The 26,109-nt window shown below is 54.8% G+C and overlaps 1 protein-coding gene across 4 annotated transcripts in view; it reads left to right on the top strand.

The window, feature by feature from the left end:
- LOC123772380 (transmembrane protein 151B) overlaps positions 1 to 26,109 on the top strand; it is a 73,236-nt gene that overhangs the window by 17,994 nt on the left and 29,133 nt on the right. Inside the window, exons 1-3 of one of the 4 annotated variants that reach the window (XM_069325806.1) lie at positions 2,456 to 2,509; positions 5,000 to 5,586; positions 23,361 to 23,483. In XM_069325806.1, the coding sequence (XP_069181907.1) occupies positions 5,548 to 5,586; positions 23,361 to 23,483 (162 nt within the window). In that variant the 5' untranslated portion in view covers positions 2,456 to 2,509; positions 5,000 to 5,547. Of the gene's footprint in view, positions 1 to 2,455; positions 2,510 to 4,975; positions 5,587 to 23,360; positions 23,484 to 26,109 lie in introns of those variants that run through there. The other 3 variants (XM_045765474.2, XM_069325807.1, XM_045765473.2) reach the window with 3 other exon arrangements.

Genomic DNA, 26,109 nt, shown 5'->3' with positions numbered 1-26,109 from the left:
GCACATCCAGCACGAGGCTGTTCTTACGTGAGCACTTAATTCCCAACTGCTCATTGTCCACGGATTTGAACCAGACGGTGAATCTTGAGAACATTGGCTTTATGGCAGTAAGGCCAACCATCTCTCTCTCTCTCTCTCTCTCTCTCTCTCTCTCTCTCTCTCTCTCTCTCTCTCTCTCTCTCTCTCTCTCTCTCTCTCTCTCCTCTCTCTCTCTCTCTCTCTCTCTCTCTCTCTCTCTCTCTCTCTCTCTCTCTCTCTCTCTCTCTCTCTCTCTCTCTCTCTCTCTCTCTCTCCTCTCTCTCTCTCTCTCTCTCTCTCTCTCTCTCTCTCTCTCTCTCTCTCTCTCTCTCTCTCTCTCTCTCTCTCTCTCTCTCCTCTCTCTCTCTCTCTCTCCTCTCTCTCTCTCTCTCTCTCTCTCTCTCTCTCTCTCTCTCTCTCTCTCTCTCTCTCTCTCTCTCTCTCTCTCTCTCTCTCTCTCTCCTCTCTCTCTCTCTCTCTCTCTCTCTCTCTCTCTCTCTCTCTCTCTCTCTCTCTCTCTCTCTCTCTCTCTCTCTCTCACCCTGCAGTATAAGCAGCTGGCGAGGAGACCAGTCTGTAGGGTCATTTCTAGCCGTCAGAGCGCACAAGGGAAATCAGTGACAGATATTGGTCTCAGATCATGAATATTACCAGGGCGTGCTCACTCGGTCTGGGGCGAGATGGGATGGGTGAAGGGAGAGGACCACATAGCGAATAGAAGAGTGTATGGCAGCGTGGAGAAGACGATGAGGAGTAAATATGAGATGGAAGTAGACGCGGGAAAGGGGAGAGTAAGGAGGATATATTCGTTTCCTACTTTCCTATAATACAAAGTGAGTATTGAGCACTCATTCACAGAAGATGATTAAAATTCTTTTACCTGCTCAGGTTATAATCACGTCTCGTATATAATGCTTGCATTACATTGTAGATCTTTAGTACAGGTCCAGTAGTCAGATAATATTTACAGAGTTCGGTATATCCCATCCCACGGAGGGAGGGGGCATCAGAAATTATTCAGCATGGGACATTCTATAATATAATATGCTTCATGTCTGCTGTCATGTGTCTGGTGTCTGCTGTGCTTGTTGACAGCTGCCTGTCTGCTGTCATGTGTCTTATGTCTGTTGAACTTGTTGACAGCTGCCTGTCTGCTGTCATGTGTCTGGTGTCTTTTGAACTTGTTGACAGCTGCCTGTCTGCTGTCATGTGTCTTATGTCTGTTGAACTTGTTGACAGCTGCCTGTCTGCTGTCATGTGTCTTATGTCTGTTGAACTTGTTGACAGCTGCCTGTCTGCTGTCATGTGTCTGGTGTCTGTTGAACTTGTTGACAGCTGCCTGTCTGCTGTCATGTGTCTGGTGTCTGTTGAACTTGTTGACAGCTGCCTGTCTGCTGTCATGTGTCTTATGTCTGTTGAACTTGTTGACAGCTGCCTGTCTGCTGTCATGTGTCTGGTGTCTGTTGAACTTGTTGACAGCTGCCTGTCTGGTGTCTGTTGAACTTGTTGACAGCTGCCTGTCTGGTGTCTGTTGAACTTGTTGACAGCTGCCTGTCTGCTGTCATGTGTCTTATGTCTGTTGAACTTGTTGACAGCTGCCTGTCTGCTGTCATGTGTCTTATGTCTGTTGAACTTGTTGACAGCTGCCTGTCTGCTGTCATGTGTCTGGTGTCTGTTGAACTTGTTGACAGCTGCCTGTCTGCTGTCATGTGTCTGGTGTCTGTTGAACTTGTTGACAGCTGCCTGTCTGCTGTCATGTGTCTTATGTCTGTTGAACTTGTTGACAGCTGCCTGTCTGCTGTCATGTGTCTGTTGAACTTGTTGACAGCTGCCTGTTTGCTGTCATGTGTCTGGTGTCTGTTGAACTTGTTGACAGCTGCCTGTCTGCTGTCATGTGTCTGGTGTCTGTTGAACTTGTTGACAGCTGCCTGTCTGCTGTCATGTGTCTCGTCTCGGCTGACTGTAAATATTTACCTATTATATATTTGAGAGTATTCCATATACTTCTCATAGACCCATTCCGCCGCTTAATTGCAAGTATTGATTTAATACGCATTTAATTACTAGTGATATGCGCGTCGTCCCCAGGATGCTATATATATATAGCTGAGATGCTGTCACTGGGGAGAGACATCACTTGTCTCCCAAGTGATGCTGAGATAACATCACTGATGAACTTGTCACTTCACTCCTCTCCAGCTCATTTCCCTCCTCTTGAACATCTCCTCGAAGGTTATATTAAGACATTAATATCTTTTCTGAATGGTGAGGTTAATTAACAAACTGTTTGGTGTAATTTGTGTATTCCAGCTGGAGTAGAAATATAATAATTTATTAATTAAACGCAAGTTGGTTTCTTTGTTCCAGAGAGTATCGTTAATAAGAGATTTGGAGTCTTAAGAATTACTTTTAATATTTTTTTCTTTTCTTTTTTCAGGACGGTCGTTGTGGAGAACCTTAGCTACCGACGCCTTCCACTAACCACTGACAGGTGTGCAGGTGGGGCCCACGCTCGCCACTAACCACTGACAGGTGTGGAGGTGGGGGCCCACGCTCGCCACTAACCACTGACAGGTGTGGAGGTGGGAGCCCACGCTCGCCACTAACCACTGACAGGTGTGCAGGTGGGGGCCCACGCTCGCCACTAACCACTGACAGGTGTGGAGGTGGGGGCCCACGCTCGCCACTAACCACTGACAGGTGTGCAGGTGGGGGCCCACGCACGTCACTAACCACTGACAGGTGTGCAGGTGGGGGCCCACGCACGCCACTAACCACTGACAGGTGTGCAGGTGGGGGCCCACGCACGCCACTAACCACTGACAGGTGTGCAGGTGGGGGCCCACGCTCGCCACTAACCACTGACAGGTGTGCAGGTGGGGGCCCACGCTCGCCACTAACCACTGACAGGTGTGCAGGTGGGGGCCCACGCTCGCCACTAACCACTGACAGGTGTGCAAGTGGGGGCCCACGCACGTCACTAACCACTGACAGGTGTGCAGGTGGGGGCCCACGCACGCCACTAACCACTGACAGGTGTGGAGGTGGGGGCCCACGCTCGCCACTAACCACTGACAGGTGTGCAGGTGGGGGCCCACGCTCGCCACTAACCACTGACAGGTGTGCAGGTGGGGGCCCACGCACGTCACTAACCACTGACAGGTGTGCAGGTGGGGGCCCACGCTCGCCACTAACCACTGACAGGTGTGCAGGTGGGGGCCCACGCTCGCCACTAACCACTGACAGGTGTGCAGGTGGGGCCCACGCTCGCCACTAACCACTGACAGGTGTGCAGGTGGGGGCCCACGCACTCCCCCATCCACCAACAGGACAAGAAAGTGGGCCCACTTGAGACCCACTACATAATGCCCATGTCATAAACTCTGGTTAAATAGAAACAAACAAAAGGACACATGTTTACAAACACATAATTTTGTGAATAGATTTAGGCCTACTGTAATGCCTTGCAAGACACAACTACTGGAAAATATATAGAATATATATCTTATATTCTATATTTAGAATATATTGTTTAGTGATCGCCAAGAGTTTTGTAGCTTCAGTGAAGCTGTTGAGAACAGCTGAACAGTGTGAGAACATTGTTATTTAATGTGTTGTTCTTTTACAAGTTGTTCTCGGAGGTGATTTTGTAATGCCTAGAACCGTGTTGTTGTTTTTGTTGATTACTGTAACTCAGTAACGTGTTGGTGTCATCGTCCAGCTGGTGAGGACCTGTCACACAGCTGGTGAGAGTCTGCTACACAGCTGGTGAGGACCTGTTACACAGCTGGTGAGGGTCTGTCACACAGCTGGTGAGGGTCTGTCACACAGCTGGTGAAGACCTGTTACACAGCTGGTGAGGACCTGTCACACAGCTGGTGAGTGTCTGTCACACAGTTGGTGAGCGTCTGTCACACAGCTGGTGAAGACCTGTCACACAGCTGGTGAGGGTCTGTCACACAGCTGGTGAGGACCTGTTACACAGCTGGTGAGGACCATGTCACACAGCTGGTGAGGGTCTGTCACACAGCTGGTGAGGGTCTGTCACACAGCTGGTGAGAGTCTGTCACACAGCTGGTGAGAGTCTGTCACACAGCTGGTGAGGACCTGTCACACAGCTGGTGAGGACCTGTCACACAGCTGGTGAGGAACTGTCACACAGCTGGTGAGGGTCTGTTACACAGCTGGTGAGGGTCTGTTACACAGCTGGTGAGGACCTGTTACACAGCTGGTGAGGAACTGTCACACAGCTGGTGAGGAACTGTCACACAGCTGGTGAGGGTCTGTTACACAGCTGGTGAGGGTCTGTTACACAGCTGGTGAGTGTCTGTCACACAGCTGGTGAGGGTCTGTTACACAGCTGGTGAGGAACTGTCACACAGCTGGTGAGGGTCTGTCACACAGCTGGTGAGTGTCTGTCACACAGCTGGTGAGGGTCTGTTACACAGCTGGTGAGTGTCTGTCACACAGCTGGTGAGGACCTGTTACACAGCTGGTGAGGACCTGTTACACAGCTGGTGAGTGTCTGTTACACAGCTGGTGAGAGTCTGTCACACAGCTGGTGAGGGTCTGTTACACAGCTGGTGAGGACCTGTTACACAGCTGGTGAGGACCTGTTACACAGCTGGTGAGGAACTGTCACACAGCTGGTGAGGACCTGTTACACAGCTGGTGAGGACCTGTCACACAGCTGGTGAGGAACTGTCACACAGCTGGTGAGGACCTGTTACACAGCTGGTGAGGAACTGTCACACAGCTGGTGAGGGTCTGTTACACAACTGGTGAGAGTCTGTCACACAGCTGGTGAGGACCTGTCACACAGCTGGTGAGGACCTGTCACACAGCTGGTGAGGAACTGTCACACAGCTGGTGAGGACCTGCCACACAGCTGGTAAAGGCTTGCCACACAACAGGTTAATTCAGGTGGTTAATTTGACTCCATCTTGCTGATGTCCAGATCTAACTGTCGAAACTAATACAGATGCAAACATATATTAATTATAAAAAATAATGCTAGAAAATAGGCAAGTGATACTGTTAAGAACTCATACCAATGATGAACACATCACCCACGAACCCAGTGTGAAAGAAGTCCCAGATGTGGAGGTAAGAGACATTTATGTAGACTAAGACTAGAACTTTGAGTCAACCTACCTCTTGCTCTTGTCGAAGTTGAGTCATTCGTCTTGAACTTGGTAAGAAGGATCCTCCCCTTTAAAGAACTCCCTGAGTCTCCTGACCTCTTGTGCCCACCACTCCAGTGACTGGCCATGTCCATAGGCACCAAAGGTGAACCATTTTGAGGTTCTATGAAGTTACAACAACATTCTTCAGCTGGACTTGAAGGAGCGCCAGGATGCTGGTTAGTGAGCTCCATCACGCGTAGCTGTCACTCGATGAGATGAGATCCTGGAGTTGATGACTGGTAGAGGCAAACGTCGTCGGCAGCGTGTTCCCTTGAGGCCACGTGGTTGGAGACCTTGTGGCAGCATCCGCGGGTGAGGATCAGCGCCCAGATGAGATCTCACGATGAGTCTCACTCCACTGGATGAAGATGCGTCGGAGGAGGTGAGTAACCCCCCCCCTCTCTCTCTCTCTCTCTCTCTCTCTCTCTCTCTCTCTCTCTCTCTCTCTCTCTCTCTCTCTCTCTCTCTCTCTCTCTCTCTCTCTCTTCTCTCTCTCTCTCTCTCTCTCTCTCTCTCTCTCTCTCTCTCTCTCTCTCTCTCTCTTCCATTCATCATGACAGGGGGGGGGGGGTCAACATCATATAAAGCGTGTGAAAGCTGATCATACCAATATGATCTTTGTTTACGTACATGTCACTGTGTCACTGTGCTTGTTCACTCTCTTCCTCCGTCACTGTTGTGTTTGTAGGGGGGGGGGACAGTATTACCCGCTGGATATTACTCTGGCGGGTAATATAGGTGCGGCTATATTACCCCGCTCGATATTACTTAGGCGGGTAATATTACTTTGGAGGATAATATTGGAGCTAGCTGCCCTGCTAACTGGGATAGAAGGGGGGAGGGTGTGGAATTGTTTTGGGGCGTGGAATGGAAAAGGGTTGGTTGAGGTGGGGGGGGGGGTTGAGGGGTGGAAGGGAGTGGTAGATCGTTCTCTATACAACCATTTAGCAAAATTAACGGCCGTTTACTACTCTTGCTGCAGTTGTAGCGTGGTTGGGCTGTGTTCATGTACTGATGCCGTCCTGTCATGTGGTTAACGGTAGTAATTAAAGGCTACTTTGGCTGGTCCAGTCACAAAGTTACGTACCTTGGCCCTGTCACTTAGATGACAGCCAGTCACAGTGTTACGTACCTTGGCCCTGCCACTTAGATGACAGCCAGTCACAGTGTTACGTACCTTGGCTCTGTCACTTAGATGACAGCCAGTCACAGTGTTACATACCTTAGTCCTGCCTCTTACATGACAGCCAGTCACTCTTGAGTTCAAGAGCATCATCAAATGATTGTTGATGATCCTGGGGAGATAAAGGCTATTCAGCTTTCGTTTTGGTGTCGTATTTTGTGTACCTTTGGCATATAACTCGATCGTGTTCATTAGACATAATTTTCCCGCTCTGAATCCATGATTCCTCCTTCTTTTCTCTTCTCTTCTTCCTCGTCTCTTCCTCCTCCGCGTCAGTCAAGAACAATCACTCACCTTGGACGGTATAAAAATGTCTGCACGAGCCTGTTGGCGGTCGGCGCGGTTTTCTAAGGCCGTATTTCTCATTCTAAGGCCTCGACCTCGGCCCCGGCGCCTCACTTCCACTAACTTCTCTAAACGATTTACAAATGTAAAATTGTTCGAGTGACATTTAAATTTATCGACTAATAAAAGTCCTTCAGAAATTCGTGTAATTATTTGCAGCTTTTAAAATGTATCGTTAATTCTAATGCAATCTCCAGGAATTTAACGATGTTAAGTGCTTTCATATTATGAAGTTGGAGAAATATATGTTCCCCTTCTCCTGTTTCCTGTCTTGGTCCTTTACTGTCTCCTGTCTCCTGTCTTGTGCCGAAGGAGCGTAGGGAAATACTCATACCCTGTACTGGTGGCTAACAAATGGAACACAGTGAAAGAAGTTGTGGGAGCCACCTCCATCTACAACTCTAAAGGCTGATTTGACAATGAATTTGAAGGTCGAACTAGTTAAGTTGTAACGCAACAGGTCCAACAAGGCTATAGTAGGCGAAGGTATAAGGAACTATATACACCTTACACTACAAACCCGTGGACACTATTAAGTAAGAACTATTTGGTGAACACCACCACCGGCCCTTCCCACACCACTACCACCACCTACACCACCACTACCACCACCACTAACACCACCACTAACACCACCACTACCACCACCACTACCACCACCACTAACACCACCACCACCAACACCACCACTACCACCACCACTACCACCACCACTACCACCACCACTAACACCACCACCACTACCACCACCACTAACACCACCACTAACACCACCACCACTAACACCACCACTAACACCACCACTAATACCACCACTAACACCACCACCTACACCACCACTAACACCACCACCACCAACACCACCACTACCACCACAACTACGACCACCACTAACACCACCACCACTAACACCACCACTAACACCACCACTACCACCACCACTAACACCACCTACACCACCATTACCACCACCACTAACACCACCACTAACACCACCACCAACACCACCACCAACACCACCACTAACACCACCACCACTAACACCACCACTACCACCACCACTACCACCACCACTAACACCACCACCACTAACACTACCACTAACACCACCACTAACACCACCACCACTAACACCACCACTAACACCACTACCACTAACACCACCACTACCACCACCACCATTACCACCACCACTACCACCACCACTAACACCACCACCACTAACACCACCACTAACACCACCACTAACACCACCACTACCACCACCACTAACACCACCACTAACACCACCACTAACACCACCACTAACACCACTACCACCACCACTAACACCACCACCACTAACACTACCACTAACACCACCACTAACACCACCACTAACACCACCACCACTAACACCACCACCACTAACACCACCACCACTAACACCACCACTAACACCACCACTACCACCACTACCACCACTACCACCACCACTAACACCACCACCACCAACACCACCACTAACACCACCACCACCACCACTAACACCACCACTAACACCACCACTAACACCACCACTACCACCACCTACACCACCACTAACACCACCATTACCACCACCACTAACACCACCACCACTAACACCACCACTACCACCACCACTACCACCACCTACACCACCACTAACACCACCACTAACACCACCACTACCACCACCTACACCACCACTAACACCACCACTAACACCACCACTACCACCACCACTACCACCACCTACACCACCACTAACACCACCACTAACACCACCACTACCACCACCTACACCACCATTACCACCACCACTAACACCACCACTACCACCACCACTACCACCACCACTACCACCACCACTAACACCACCACCACCAACACCACCACTAACACCACCACCACCACCACTAACACCACCACTAACACCACCACTACCACCACCTACACCACCACTAACACCACCACTACCACCACCTACACCACCACTAACACCACCACTAACACCACCACTACCACCACCACTACCACCACCTACACCACCACTAACACCACCACTAACACCACCACTACCACCACCTACACCACCATTACCACCACCACTAACACCACCACTAACACCACCACTACCACCACCACTAACACCACCACTACCACCACCACTAACACCACCACCACTAACACCACCACTACCACCACCACTAACACCACCACCACTAACACCACCACTACCACCACCACTAACACCACCACCACTAACACCACCACTACCACCACCACTAACACCACCTACACCACCACTAACACCACCACTACCACCACCACTAACACTACCACTAACACCACCACCACCAACACCACCACTAACACCACCACCACCAACACCACCACTAACACCACCACCACTAACACCACCACCACCTACACCACCATTACCACCACCACTAACACCACCACCACTAACACCACCACCACTAACACCACCACTACCACCACCTACACCACCACTAACACCACCACTAACACCACCACTAACACCACCACTACGACCACCTACACCACCACTAACACCACCACTACCACCACCTACACCACCACTAACACCACCACTAACACCACCACCTACACCACCACTAACACCACCACTAACACCACCACTACCACCACCTACACCACCATCACCACCACCACTAACACCACCACTAACACCACCACCACTAACACCACCACTAACACCACCACCACCAACACCACCACTACCACTACCACTAACACCACCACCACCAACACCACCACTACCACTACCACTACCACCACCACTACCACCACCACTAACACCACCACTAACACCACCACTAACACCACCACCTACACCAACACTAACACCACCACTAACACCACCACTAACACCACCACTACCACCACCACTACCACCACCACTAACACCACCACCAACACCACCACTACCACCACCACTAACACCACCACTAACACCACCACTACCACCACCACTAACACCACCACTAACACCACCACTAACACCACCACTAACACCACCACTACCACCACCACTAACACCACCACTAACACCACCACTAACACCACCACTAACACCACCACTAACACCACCACTACCACCACCACTAACACCACCACCACCAACACCACCACTACCACTACCACTACCACCACCACTACCACCACCACTAACACCACCACTAACACCACCACTAACACCACCACTAACACCACCACTAACACCACCACTACCACCACCACTAACACCACCACTAACACCACCACCACTAACACCACCACTAACACCACCACTAACACCACCACTAACACCACCACTAACACCACCACCACTAACACCACCACTACCACCACCACTAACACCACCACTACCACCACCACTAACACCACCACTAACACCACCACTAACACCACCACTAACACCACCACTAACACCACCACTAACACCTTCCAGTAAGTGCATGCAGACATTCCCAGTAAACATTACCCCTGGAGACCATCTCCGTGAGAAGTGAGAGGTGCCCAGCTTCAGAAAGTCTAAGGAATCCAATTTCCCAGACTGGAACGTCTCTTTGAGATCCTGCAGGAAGCTGGCATCCACAAATGGTATTGGAAGCCATCTTATCTCCCTCTATGTTCATCGGGGAAGGCATTTGTGCATTGCTATCGGCTGAGACGTTCTCTGTTTTGTGTATGTATGTATGTGGGTGGGTGTTTTGTTGTGTAGAATTGTTTGTCGTTGAAGTTGCGTTAGAGCCTGTTTTAGAGTGATAAATTAGGTGTGTGTGTGAGATATATAAGCGTAGTTACGTCGGGGTGAGGCGTCGGGGTGAGGCGTCGGGGCCAAGAGTTTGGGGAAGGCGTCTGAGGAGGCGTCGTGGGTAGGAGCAGAGGTGAGGCGCCGAGGCGAGGTCTTTAGAATGAGAAATACGGTCTTAGAAAACCACGCACGGCCGCCCCCAGACTCGTGCAGAAATTCTTATAACGTCTAAGGTGAGTGTATGGATTGTTCTTGACTGACGCGGAGGAAGAGGAGCAGAGGGAGACGAGGAGTAAGTAGGTTGAAGAAGAGGGGTGGGGCAGGAGGAGGAGGAGAAAGGCAAGTAGGAATTGAGGGAAGAGGAAGAGTAAGAAATGGAAAAGGAGTTATTTTAACTCATTTTAAAAGAGAAATATTAACACATTAAACTCCCACTTGGTGTCACTTGACTATTACTCACTTCCCCTCTCCACTAACAAACAAGATTATCCTATATTTTAATCCTTTTTAACATTCCAACAACAAATATTGTCCTTTAGGCAAATATTGATATATTAGAATATGTTGTCACATAATAAATGTGTGTGTTTACAAACACTGGGAATAACATTTAGGAAGACCCGCCATATGTTTCCACGTGTTCCACACCACCAGCCAGGCAAAAAGGGAATAAGGGGTGACAGAGTAAACAATGGGTGACATTACCACCTCCCCTCATTTTGGAAGAAGAGTTGAGAGCAGGTTCAGAGCGGGAGACCCCACAACCCCTTGCATGTCGGAGACACTGTGTTGCTAGTTGGGAGTGTGGTAGTGTAGTGCAACACCAGCTGGCTATATAACTCTTGTGCCTGGGGTTAGGGCTCAGCAAGTGTGTAAGATCAACACTTAGAAATGAAGAACTCGACGAATTCTTCAGTGGACTTGGTAAGTGTCCATATCTGAGAGGTGATCCATTCTTTGAAAGTCATTTTAATGGCATTCCCTTCTTGTACATTTTCCAGTTTGCTCTTTATATTATTACATCCCGCGCATTCACCACATTGATGGAACAAACATTGACTGTGGACGGATTGCGTATGGAATTCGGCATATAGTGATGGTAAGCGGATTGATGAATATCCAGGCCTTCCAATAGTCTGTGTAATTTGCACCCTTCCATTAACAATTTCACATTGTGATGTCAAGCACCAACACAATTTGTGTACCACCTGCTCCTACAAGAACACAATGTTTAGAACACAGAGAAGCAAATTTTGAAGGAAACAAATCCAGTTTTTGGGCCAGGATGTGACAGTTTGAAGTGAACAAACACTTGAACAAGTTTGTATAAAACTAGCTCAGTTGTAAGTGCTCATTTGCGCCGTCTCTTCTAACCTTCAAAGAGTTCTTCTTTTTCCCGGGCATAATTCTGGTGTTATCATCACGAGAGTAAACCGCCTCAACAATGTTTTGGGTCCAACACCCTTCCTGGTTTAGGTTTGGTTGATAATAAAATACAAGATTCTACTACTAATTAATTAGCTTTGATTATCGCGTAGTTAATTGCGTGATGAAACCTTTCTGTATTCTTCTAATACTCCAGTCTTCAAGAGAGGGAAGGCAGCCTTCTTCTTCTTGAGGTTATCTTGGGATGATTTCGGGGCTTAGCGTCCTCGCGGCCCGGTCCTCGACCAGGACTTTTTTTGTTACACATCCCCAGGAAGCAGCCCGTAGCAACTGTCTAACTCCCAGGTACCTATTTACTGCTAGGTGAACAGAGGTATCAGGGTGAAAGAAAATCTGCCCATTTGTTTCCGCCTCCACCGGGGATCGAACCCGGAACCTCAGGACTACGAATCCCGAGCGCTCTCCACTTAGCCGTCAGGCCCCTGTTTAACCGTCAGGAAGGAGGCAGGCGTAGAAGGCAGCCTGGAGGCAGGCGTAGAAGGCAGCGTGGAGGAAGGCGTAGAAGGCAGCGTGGAGGAAGGCGTAGAAGGCAGCGTGGAGGGAGGCGTAGAAGGCAGCGTGGAGGAAGGCGTAGAAGGCAGCGTGGAGGGAGGCGTAGAAGGCAGCGTGGAGGGAGGCGTAGAAGGCAGCGTGGAGGGAGGCGTAGAAGGCAGCCTGGAGGAAGGCGTAGAAGGCAGCGTGGAGGAAGGCGTAGAAGGCAGCGTGGAGGGAGGCGTAGAAGGCAGCGTGGAGGGAGGCGTAGAAGGCAGCGTGGAGGGAGGCGTAGAAGGCAGCGTGGAGGGAGGCGTAGAAGGCAGCGTGGAGGGAGGCGTAGAAGGCAGCGTGGAGGGAGGCGTAGAAGGCAGCGTGGAGGAAGGCGTAGAAGGCAGCGTGGAGGAAGGCGTAGACGGCAGCGTGGAGGGAGGCGTAGAAGGCAGCGTGGAGGAAGGCGTAGAAGGCAGCGTGGAGGAAGGCGTAGAAGGCAGCGTGGAGGGAGGCGTAGAAGGCAGCGTGGAGGGAGGCGTAGAAGGCAGCGTGGAGGGAGGCGTAGAAGGCAGCGTGGAGGAAGGCGTAGAAGGCAGCGTGGAGGGAGGCGTAGAAGGCAGCGTGGAGGAAGGCGTAGAAGGCAGCGTGGAGGAAGGCGTAGAAGGCAGCGTGGAGGGAGGCGTAGAAGGCAGCGTGGAGGGAGGCGTAGAAGGCAGCGTGGAGGGAGGCGTAGAAGGCAGCGTGGAGGGAGGCGTAGAAGGCAGCGTGGAGGGAGGCGTAGAAGGCAGCGTGGAGGGAGGCGTAGAAGGCAGCGTGGAGGGAGGCGTAGAAGGCAGCGTGGAGGGAGGCGTAGAAGGCAGCGTGGAGGGAGGCGTAGAAGGCAGCTTGGGGCCACCAGAAGTTTGGCTATTGACCCGAGACGGGGGGGGGGGGGTGAACAATGGCAAGAGTTACGCCCTCACACCTACAGCAGTGCCTTCACGCCCACACCTACAGCAGTGCCTTCACGCCCACACCTACAGCAGTGCCTTCACGCCCACACCTACAGCAGTGCCTTCACGCCCACACCTACAGCAGTGCCTTCACGCCCACACCTACAGCAGTGCCTTCACGCCCACACCTACAGCAGTGCCTTCACGCCCACACCTACAGCAGTGCCTTCACGCCCACACCTACAGCAGTGCCTTCACGCCCACACCTACAGCAGTGCCTTCACGCCCACACCTACAGCAGTGCCTTCACGCCCACACCTACAGCAGTGCCTTCACGCCCACACCTACAGCAGTGCCTTCACGCCCACACCTACAGCAGTGCCTTCACGCCCACACCTACAGCAGTGCCTTCACGCCCACACCTACAGCAGTGCCTTCACGCCCACACCTACAGCAGTGCCTTCACGCCCACACCTACAGCAGTGCCTTCACGCCCACACCTACAGCAGTGCCTTCACGCCCACACCTACAGCAGTGCCTTCACGCCCACACCTACAGCAGTGCCTTCACGCCCACACCTACAGCAGTGCCTTCACGCCCACACCTACAGCAGTGCCTTCACGCCCACACCCACAACAGTGCATTCACGCCAACAACAGTGCCTTCACGCCCACAACAGTGCCTTCGCGCCCACAACAGTGCCTTCACATCCACAACAGTGCCTTCGCGCCCTCAACAGTGCCTTCACATCCACAACAGTGCCTTCACGCCCACAACAGTGCCTTCACATCCACAACAGTGCCTTCACGCCAACAACAGTACCTTCACGCTCACAACCGTGCCTTCACGTCCACAACAGTGCCTTCACGCCCTCAACAGTGCCTTCACATCCACAACAGTGCCTTCACGCCCACAACAGTGCCTTCACATCCACAACAGTGCCTTCACGCCCTCAACAGTGCCTTCACATCCACAACAGTGCCTTCACGCCCACAACAGTGCCTTCACGCCCTCAACAGTGCCTTCACATCCACAACAGTGCCTTCACGCCCACACCAACACCTACAACAGTGCCTTCACGCCCACAACAGTGCCTTCACGCCCACACCAACACCTACAACAGTGCCTTCACGCCCACAACAGTGCCTTCACGCCCACAACAGTGCCTTCACGCCCACACCAACACCTACAACAGTGCCTTCACGCCCACAACAGTGCCTTCACGCCCACAACAGTGCCTTCACGCCCACACCACCGCTGTCGTACCTCCGAGACCAAGCCCAATATAATGCTCCCTCGTCACACGCATCTGCACCTCTACACAGGTATTTCTTAATAAGATCCTTGTTGACACCACAGCCCCGTCCTCCTAAAGTCCCCCCCCCCTCCCCCAACGTCACGAAACTGTCGTACTAAAGTGCCCCCTTACATCCTAACCTGCCAGAGGACCCAAAACAGAAAACGCGATATTTCGCCGCCATTTTCTAGTAGGGCGGGTTTCTGGCCCTACGAGAAGACCGTGGATCAGGTAACGGGGACCATCTCTCGGCGTGTGAGGGCACAATTGGCGCGTAAAATGGTGTAATTGGAGCCACATTTTGAGGAGGAGGAAGATCGCTTCTTGGGGAATATTACTGCTGGTTACCACCCCTGGATGGCACGGGGGGGTTATTAGCTTATATATACGACACTGTTCTAGCAGCTTATATATATGACACACACTGTCCTAACAACTCACATATATGACACACACTGTCCTAACAACTCACATATATGACACACACTGTCCTAACAGCTCACATATATGACACACACTGTCCTAACAGCTCACATATATGACACACACTGTCCTAACAGCTCACATATATGACACACACTATCCTAACAGCTCACATATATAACACACACTGTCCTAACAGCTCACATATATAACACACACTGTCCTAACAGCTCACATATATAACACACACTATCCTAACAGCTCACATATATGACACACTGTCCTAACAGCTCACATATATGACACACACTATCCTAACAGCTCACATATATGACACACACTGTCCTAACAGCTCACATATATAACACACACTGTCCTAACAGCTCACATATATAACACACACTATCCTAACAGCTCACATATATGACACACACTGTCCTAACAGCTCACATATATGACACACACTGTCCTAACAGCTCACATATATGACACACACTGTTCTAGCAGGTCACATATATAACACACACTGTCCTAACAGCTCACATATATGACACACACTGTCCTAACAGCTCACATATACGACACACTGTCCTAACAGCTCACATATATGACACACACTGTCCTAACAGCTCACATATATGACACACACTGTTCTAGCAGGTCACATATATAACACACACTGTCCTAACAGCTCACATATATGACACACACTGTCCTAACAGCTCACATATACGACACACTGTCCTAACAGCTCACATATATGACACACACTGTCCTAACAGCTCACATATATGACACACACTGTTCTAGCAGGTCACATATATAACACACACTGTCCTAACAGCTCACATATATGACACACACTGTTCTAGCAGGTCACATATATAACACACACTGTCCTAACAGCTCACATATATGACACAGACTGCAGTAACCATTGCTCATCAGTACTTGTCAATAGCCAATCATAAGACATAATTTCTGTATACGAAAGTTGGACCATATAAACCATCGCTGGGGTGAGGTAACCCCGCGATCAGTTCAGTGTATAAAGTGAGGTATTATTTACAAATCGACAGTCATTTGAGAACATCTTTCGCTTAGAAGACCTTCATAAATATGACTCCAAACCCACACATGTGAAAATACTGGCAGGTGTGAGGTAAGAATGTGAGGTGATCTGTGATGTTAACGAGGTGAAATTGAGGTGGAAATAGCAACAGTGAGAGGTTGTATGGGCAAGCTGTAGGTCAGATCACGTTGGTCTAGAATGTTGGAGCATTTAATTATGTAATGGGGAGAGTCGACGGCAGTTGCTCACGTCATGATTGGCCAATATTATGAACATCTCGAAGCTCGCCCCCCATGATTGGCCAATAACACGTCTTAACTTACCTGATAACGCCATCACATCAGAGATGATTCGATAACAGCATCAGAGCATCTGCTGGAAATTGTGTGATGCCTGGCTGCCACCACCTGCTCCCTGGGTGATGCCTGGCTGCCACCACCTGCTCCCTGGGTGATGCCTGGCTGCCACCACCTGCTCCCTGTGTGATGCCTGGCTGCCACCACCTGCTCCCTGGCTGATGCCTGGCTGCCACCACCTGCTCCCTGGGTGATGCCTGGCTGCCTTTATCTGCTCCCTGGGTGATGCCTGGCTGCCACCACCTGCTCCCTGGCTGATGCCTGGCTGCCACCACCTGCTCCCTGGGTGATGCCTGGCTGCCTTCATCTGCTCCCCGGGTGATGCCTGGCTGCCACCACCTGCTCCCTGGGTGATGCCTGGCTGCCACCACCTGCTCCCCGGGTGATGCCTGGCTGCCACGACCTGCTCCCTGGGTGATGCCTGGCTGCCACCACCTGCTCCCTGGGTGATGCCTGGCTGCCTTCATCTGCTCCCCGGGTGATGCCTGGCTGCCACCACCTGCTCCCCGGGTGATGCCTGGCTGCCACCACCTGCTCCCTGGGTGATGCCTGGCTGCCACCACCTGCTCCCTGGGTGATGCCTGGCTGCCACCACCTGCTCCCTGGCTGATGCCTGGCTGCCACCACCTGCTCCCCGGGTGATGCCTGGCTGCCACCACCTGCTCCCCGGGTGATGCCTGGCTGCCACCACCTGCTCCCTGGGTGATGCCTGGCTGCCACCACCTGCTCCCTGTGTGATGCCTGGCTGCCACCACCTGCTCCCTGGCTGATGCCTGGCTGCCACCACCTGCTCCCTGGGTGATGCCTGGCTGCCTTCATCTGCTCCCTGGGTGATGCCTGGCTGCCACCACCTGCTCCCTGGCTGATGCCTGGCTGCCACCACCTGCTCCCTGGCTGATGCCTGGCTGCCACCACCTGCTCCCTGGGTGATGCCTGGCTGCCTTCATCTGCTCCCTGGGTGATGCCTGGCTGCCACCACCTGCTCCCTGGCTGATGCCTGGCTGCCACCACCTGCTCCCTGGGTGATGCCTGGCTGCCTTCATCTGCTCCCCGGGTGATGCCTGGCTGCCACCACCTGCTCCCTGGGTGATGCCTGGCTGCCACCACCTGCTCCCCGGGTGATGCCTGGCTGCCACGACCAGCTCCCTGGGTGATGCCTGGCTGCCACGACCTGCTCCCTGGGTGATGCCTGGCTGCCTTCATCTGCTCCCCGGGTGATGCCTGGCTGCCACCACCTGCTCCCCGGGTGATGCCTGGCTGCCACCACCTGCTCCCTGGGTGATGCCTGGCTGCCACCACCTGCTCCCTGGGTGATGCCTGGCTGCCACCACCTGCTCCCTGGCTGATGCCTGGCTGCCACCACCTGCTCCCCGGGTGATGCCTGGCTGCCACCACCTGCTCCCCGGGTGATGCCTGGCTGCCACCACCTGCTCCCTGGGTGATGCCTGGCTGCCACCACCTGCTCCCTGTGTGATGCCTGGCTGCCCCCACCTGCTCCCTGGCTGATGCCTGGCTGCCACCACCTGCTCCCTGGGTGATGCCTGGCTGCCTTCATCTGCTCCCTGGGTGATGCCTGGCTGCCACCACCTGCTCCCTGGCTGATGCCTGGCTGCCACCACCTGCTCCCTGGGTGATGCCTGGCTGCCTTCATCTGCTCCCCGGGTGATGTCTGGCTGCCACCACCTGCTCCCTGGGTGATGCCTGGCTGCCACCACCTGCTCCCCGGGTGATGCCTGGCTGCCACGACCTGCTCCCTGGGTGATGCCTGGCTGCCACGACCTGCTCCCTGGGTGATGCCTGGCTGCCTTCATCTGCTCCCCGGGTGATGCCTGGCTGCCACCACCTGCTCCCCGGGTGATGCCTGGCTGCCACCACCTGCTCCCTGGGTGATGCCTGGCTGCCACCACCTGCTCCCTGGGTGATGCCTGGCTGCCACCACCTGCTCCCTGGCTGATGCCTGGCTGCCACCACCTGCTCCCTGGGTGATGCCTGGCTGCCACCACCTGCTCCCCGGGTGATGCCTGGCTGCCACCACCTGCTCCCTGGGTGATGCCTGGCTGCCACCACCTGCTCCCTGGGTGATGCCTGGCTGCCACCACCTGCTCCCTGGGTGATGCCTGGCTGCCACCACCTGCTCCCCGGGTGATGCCTGGCTGCCACCACCTGCTCCCCGGGTGATGCCTGGCTGCCACCACCTGCTCCCTGGGTGATGCCTGGCTGCCACCACCTGCTCCCTGGGTGATGCCTGGCTGCCACCACCTGCTCCCTGGGTGATGCCTGGCTGCCTTCATCTGCTCCCTGGGTGATGCCTGGCTGCCTTCATCTGCTCCCTGGGTGATGCCTGGCTGCCTTCATCTACTCCCTGGGTGATGCCTGGCTGCCTTCATCTGCTCCCTGGGTGATGCCTGGCTGCCTTCATCTGCTCCCTGGGTGATGCCTGGCTGCCACCACCTGCTCCCTGGGTGATGCCTGGCTGCCACCACCTGCTCCCTGGGTGATGCCTGGCTGCCACCACCTGCTCCCTGGCTGATGCCTGGCTGCCACCACCTGCTCCCCGGGTGATGCCTGGCTGCCACCACCTGCTCCCCGGGTTATGCCTGGCTGCCACCACCTGCTCCCCGGGTGATGCCTGGCTGCCACCACCTGCTCCCCGGGTGATGCCTGGCTGCCACCACCTGCTCCCCGGGTGATGCCTGGCTGCCACCACCTGCTCCCTGGGTGATGCCTGGCTGCCACCACCTGCTCCCCGGGTGATGCCTGGCTGCCACCACCTGCTCCCCGGGTGATGCCTGGCTGCCACCACCTGCTCCCTGGGTGATGCCTGGCTGCCACCACCTGCTCCCTGGGTGATGCCTGGCTGCCACCACCTGCTCCCTGGGTGATGCCTGGCTGCCACCACCTGCTCCCTGGGTGATGCCTGGCTGCCATCACCTGCTCCCCGGGTGATGCCTGGCTGCCACCACCTGCTCCCCGGGTTATGCCTGGCTGCCACCACCTGCTCCCCGGGTGATGCCTGGCTGCCACCACCTGCTCCCCGGGTGATGCCTGGCTGCCACCACCTGCTCCCTGGGTGATGCCTGGCTGCCACCACCTGCTCCCTGGGTGATGCCTGGCTGCCACCACCTGCTCCCTGGGTGATGCCTGGCTGCCACCACCTGCTCCCTGGATGATGCTTGGCTGCCACCACCTGCTCCCTGGGTTATGCCTGGCTGCCACCACCTGCTCCCCGGGTGATGCCTGGCTGCCACCACCTGCTCCCTGGGTGATGCCTGGCTGCCACCACCTGTTCCCTTGGTGATGCCTGGCTGCCACCACCTGCTCCCTGGGTGATGCCTGGCTGCCTTCATCTGCTCCCTGGCTGCCACCACCTGCTCCCTGGGTGATGCCTGGCTGCCTTCATCTGCTCCCTGGGTGATGCCTGGCTGCCTTCATCTGCTCCCTGGGTGATGCCTGGCTGCCTTCATCTGCTCCCCGTGTGATGCCTGGCTGCCACCACCTGCTCCCTGGGTGATGCCTGGCTGCCTTCATCTTCTCCCCGTGTGATGCCTGGCTGCCACCATCTGTTCCCCGTGTGATGCCTGGCTGCCACCACCTGCTCCCTGGCTGCCACCACCTGTTCCCCGGGTGATGCCTGGCTGCCTTCATCTTCTCCCCGTGTGGTGCCTGGCTGCCACCACCTGCTCCCCGGGTGATGCCTGGCTGCCACCACCTGCTCCCTGGCTGCCACCACCTGTTCCCCGGGTGATGCCTGGCTGCCACCACCAGCTCCCTGGCTGCCACCACCTGCTCCCTGGCTGCCACCACCTGCTCCGTGGCTGCCACCACCTGCTCCGTGGCTGCCACCACCTGCTCCCTGGCTGCCACCACCTGCTCCCTGGCTGCCACCACCTGCTCCCTGGCTGCCACCACCTGCTCCCTGGCTGCCACCACCTGCTCCCTGGCTGCCACCACCTGCTCCCCGGGTGATGCCTGGCTGCCACCACCTGCTCCCCGGGTGATGCCTGGCTGCCACCACCTGCTCCCCGTGTGATGCCTGGCTGCCACCACCTGCTCCCCGGGTGATGCCTGGCTGCCAACACCTGCTCCCCGTGTGATGCCTGCTGCCACCACCTGCTCCCCGGGTGATGCCTGGCTGCCACCACCTGCTCCCCGGGTGATGCCTGGCTGCCACCACCTGCTCCCCGGGTGATGCCTGGCTGCCACCACCTGCTCCCCGGGTGATGCCTGGCTTCCACCACCTGCTCCCCGGGTGATGCCTGGCTGCCACCACCTGCTCCCCGGGTGATGCCTGGCTGCCACCACCTGCTCCCCGGGTGATGCCTGGCTGCCACCACCTGCTCCCTGGGTGATGCCTGGCTGCCACCACCTGCTCCCCGGGTGATGCCTGGCTGCCACCACCTGCTCCCCGGGTGATGCCTGGCTGCCACCACCTGCTCCCCGGGTGATGCCTGGCTGCCACCACCTGCTCCCCGTGTGATGCCTGGGAGATGATATTTGATGTGATAAACACACACATCTTGACTGTTTACACGTACACAAGTGCCTTGTTGACTGTGGACACTTAAGTTACCTTTAACCTCGCTCGGGGTGGTGTGTTGACGTCGCCGTGGCCGCTGAAGAAGACGCTGGCGCCCAGCCGGCGCCCTGGCGGCGCCCTGGCCGCCATTGGGGAGACCCGGGTCTGGCCGGGCCTCCTACAAATGTCAAATGAATGCCAGCACTGGCACGGTCATTCTCCTGCAGCGTGTTGCGACTGGAGATCGGGAAGTCAAAGATTGCTTGACGGTATTAAGTAGTTCCTCGAGACGCAAGGTTGTTCTGTCGTCGTGATTGATACGTTCATTTGACGAGGTCGTGGTCGTCGTCGTCATTCTATTAAGAGTAGTTAAGGTCACGATGGTAGGGTCATTCCATCTTGGGTATTTCTTCGCCAGTGGCCCATGTTGAGGCATACATTCCCACTCCGCGCTTCTGTAATAGCTCGTGGATATTTGGATATGGTGTCTTGAAGTGTAGTAGCGACATGTCCCTTTGTCTCTGGTGTGGTGACCTTGGTCATTCTTAGACATATTGCTCTTCTCCTCAAGCTGGCTGCATCAGTCCTCACCCACCATGCCGCCTCTCATACATACACGCATGTACTATACATGTAAACAAAACATCATCAACTTAAAAACATTTGCAATCTTATATCTTTCCCTGAGGCAAGACGCTAGATCCGCTATCTTAATTCTTTCTCTGACATGACTTATACTCTTGCATTCCATCGTACTACTCTTCCCAAACGTTCTTCCCTCCCCGAGTTCCAGAAACGTTTCAAAACCTTCAACCTCGACACCACCATCTCCCACCTTCCGTTCCTCTTCACTTCGAGGCCGACGGTGTTCCTCACAGTTCGCTGACTGGCATTCCACCCTTCCTTCACAGTCTTCTCCTTCACACAGTATTTGTGCCACTTCTCCACCCCCCCTCCACCTATCAACTGTGACCTCCTTCACCTTTCGATACCGTATCTCTTCTCAGCCCTCCCTTCTGCCGTCTGACCCTCCTGGACAAATCTCTGCCCGGCCCGTTCTTCAAACCTCCTCCCAGATTTCATATTGTCTGCTGTCGTTCCCCGTCCGTGCCTGAGACTGTAGAAGCTGTCACACATTACAGTCTCACAGGCATGCACTAGCACGCCTCTCTCTCTCAAAAATGTAAATGTGGTTCCTCTCAATGAAGGCTTCAGTCCTTCCCTCCAATGTCCACTTCCCGGTTTTGTTCCTGCATGTCCTGCCAGCTCGGTGGTGGAGTCACTGGACCTCGCTGTTCCCGGAGCCCGTGTTGCTACCTCAGGTGCTGTCCCTGAGACATTGCTGGCTCCTGTTGCTGTTCTCATCTTTATTATGTATATATTCTTCACTGGTTGTACGTGATTTGAGTTTTCATGAACTCTTTGAGTTGGTTTCTGATCTTACAGTTACCACGACCAACAATGGTCGTGTCACCCTCCCACAGCAACAATAACTGGTCGTGTCACCCTCCCACAGCAACAATAACTGGTCGTGTCACCCTCCCACAGCAACAATAACTGGCCGTGTCACCCTCCCACAGCAACAATAACTGGCCGTGTCACCCTCCCACAGCAACAATAACTGGCCGTGTCACCCTCCCACAGCAACAATAACTGGTCGTGTCACCCTCCCACAGCAACAATAACTGGTCGTGTCACCCTCCCACAGCAACAATAACTGGTCGTGTCACCCTCCCACAGCAACAATAACTGGCTGTGTCATCCTCCCACAGCAACAATAACTGGTCGTGTCACCCTCCCACAGCAACAATAACTGGTCGTGTCACCCTCCCACAGCAACAATAACTGGCTGTGTCATCCTCCCACAGCAACAATAACTGGTCGTGTCACCCTCCCACAGCAACAATAACTGGTCGTGTCACCCTCCCACAGCAACAATAACTGGCTGTGTCACCCTCCCACAGCAACAATAACTGGTCGTGTCACCCTCCCACAGCAACAATAACTGGCCGTGTCACCCTCCCACAGCAACAATAACTGGCTGTGTCATCCTCCCACAGCAACAATAACTGGCTGTGTCATCCTCCCACAGCAACAATAACTGGTCGTGTCACCCTCCCACAGCAACAATAACTGGTCGTGTCACCCTCCCACAGCAACAATAACTGGTCGTGTCACCCTCCCACAGCAATAATAACTGGTCGTGTCACCCTCCCACAGCAACAATAACTGGCTGTGTCACCCTCCCACAGCAACAATAACTGGCTGTGTCACCCTCCCACAGCAACAATAACTGGCTGTATCACCCTCCCACAGCAACGCCCAGAGCGACAGACGGTGTGTGGGACGCTGCGTCACGGAGCTAATTGGAAGTGCTTCATACTCACCTTACTCATCGTCTCCTGCCTCGCCTCCATCACCTGGTGCAGACTCACCCAGGTACTGTGTCCTGCCTCACCCAGGTACTGTGTCCTGCCTCACCCAGGTACTGTGTCCTGCCTCACCCAGGTACTGTGTCTTGCCTCACCCAGGTACTGTGTCCTGCCTCACCCAGGTACTGTGTCCTGCCTCACCCAGGTACTGTGTCCTGCCTCACCCAGGTACTGTGTCCTGCCTCACCCAGGTACTGTGTCTTGCCTCACCCAGGTACTGTGTCCTGCCTCACCCAGGTACTGTGTCCTGCCTCACCCAGGTACTGTGTCCTGCCTCACCTGCCTCACCTGCCTCACCCAGGTACTGTCCTGCCTCACCTGCCTCACCCAGGTACTGTCCTCCCTCCCCTGCCTCACCCAGATACTGTGTCCTGCCTCACCCAGATACTGTATCCTGCCTCACCCAGGTACTGTGTCCTGCCTCGCCTGCCTCACCCAGGTACTGTCCTCTCTCCCCTGCCTCACCCAGGTACTGTCCTCCCTCCCCTGCCTCACCCAGGTACTGTCCTGCCTCACCTGCCTCACCCAGGTACTGTCCTGCCTCACCTGCCTCACCCAGGTACTGTCCTCCCTCACCTGCCTCACCCAGGTACTGTCCTCTCCCCTGCCTCACCCAGGTACTGTCCTCCCTCCCCTGCGTTACCCAGGTACTGTCCTGCCTCACCCAGGTACTGTCCTCCCTCCTCTGCCTCACCCAGGTACTGTCCTCCCTCCCCTGCCTCACCCAGGTACTGTCCTGCCTCACCCAGGTACTGTCCTCCCTCCCCTGCCTCACCCAGGTACTGTCCTCCCTCACCTGCCTTACCCAGGTACTGTGTCCTGCCTCACCTGCCTCACCCAGGTACTGTCCTCCCTCACCTGCCTCACCCAGGTACTGTGTCCTGCCTCACCTGCCTCACCCAGGTACTGTCCTGCCTCACCCAGGTACTGTCCTGCCTCACCCAGGTACTGTCCTCCCTCACCTGCCTCACCTAGGTACTGTCCTCCCTCACCTGCCTCACCCAGGTACTGTCCTGCCTCACCCAGGTACTGTCCTGCCTCACCCAGGTACTGTCCTCCCTCACCTGCCTCACCCAGGTACTGTCCTCCCTCCCCTGCCTCACCCAGGTACTGTGTCCTGCCTCGCCTGCCTCACCCAGGTACTTTCCTCCCTCACCTGCCTCACCCAGGTACTGTGTCCTGCCTCGCCTGCCTCACCCAGGTACTGTCCTCCCTCCCCTGCCTCACCCAGGTACTGTCCTGCCTCACCCAGGTACTGTCCTCCCTCCCCTGTCTCACCCAGGTACTGTCCTCCCTCCTCTGCCTCACCCAGGTACTGTCCTCCCTCCCCTGCCTCACCCAGGTACTGTCCTGCCTCACCCAGGTACTGTCCTGCCTCGCCTGCCTCACCCAGGTACTGTCCTCCCTCACCTGCCTCACCCAGGTACTGTGTCCTGCCTCGCCTGCCTCACCCAGGTACTGTCCTCCCTCCCCTGCCTCACCCAGGTACTGTCCTCCCTCCTCTGCCTCACCCTGGTACTGTCCTCCCTCCCCTGCCTCACCCAGGTACTGTCCTGCCTCACCCAGGTACTGTCCTGCCTCACCTGCCTCACCCAGGTACTGTCCTGCCTCACCCAGGTACTGTCCTCCCTCACCTGCCTCACCCAGGTACTGTCCTCCCTCCTCTACATCACCCAGGTACTGTCCTCCCTCACCCAGGTACTGTCCTCCCTCCCCTGCCTCACCCAGGTACTGTCCTGCCTCACCCAGGTACTGTCCTCCCTCCCCTGCCTCACCCAGGTACTGTCCTGCCTCACCCAGGTACTGTCCTCCCTCCCCTGCCTCACCCAGGTACTGTCCTGCCTCACCCAGGTACTGTCCTCCCTCCCCTGCCTCACCCAGGTACTGTCCTGCCTCACCCAGGTACTGTCCTGCCTCACCCAGGTACTGTCCTCCCTCCCCTGCCTCACCCAGGTACTGTCCTCCCTCACCTGCCTCACCCAGGTACTGTCCTCCCTCACCTGCCTCACCCAGGTACTGTGTCCTGCCTCACCCAGGTACTGTGTTCTGCCTCACCTGCCTCACCCAGGGACTGTCCTGCCTCACCTGCCTCACCCAGGTACTGTCCTCATTCCCCTGCCTCACCCAGGTACTGTCCTCCCTCCCCTGCCTCACCCAGGTACTGTCCTCCCTCACCTGCCTCACCCAGGTACTGTGTCCTGCCTCACCCAGGTACTGTCCTGCCTCACCTGCCTCACCCAGGTACTGTCCTCATTCCCCTGCCTCACCCAGGTACTGTCCTCACTCCCCTGCCTCACCCAGGTACTGTCCTCCCTCACCTGCCTCACCCAGGTACTGTCCTCCCTCACCTGCCTCACCCAGGTACTGTCCTCCCTCACCTGCCTCACCCAGGTACTGTCCTCCCTCACCTGCCTCACCCAGGTACTGTCCTCCCTCACCTGCCTCACCCAGGTACTGTGTCCTGCCTCACCTGCCTCACCCAGGTACTGTCCTCTCTCCCCTGCCTCACCCAGGTACTGTCCTGCCTCACCCAGTTACTGTCCTCCCTCCCCTGCCTCCCCTAGGTACTGTCCTCCCTCGCCTGCCTCACCCAGGTACTGTCCTCCCTCACCTGCCTCACCCAGGTACTGTGT

Source organism: Procambarus clarkii, chromosome 17 (genome assembly GCF_040958095.1).
Source record: "Procambarus clarkii isolate CNS0578487 chromosome 17, FALCON_Pclarkii_2.0, whole genome shotgun sequence".
Taxonomy (NCBI): Eukaryota; Metazoa; Arthropoda; class Malacostraca; order Decapoda; family Cambaridae; genus Procambarus; species Procambarus clarkii.
Note: the sequence above shows the minus strand (reverse complement) of the source record. Positions and strands in the feature narration are given on the sequence as shown.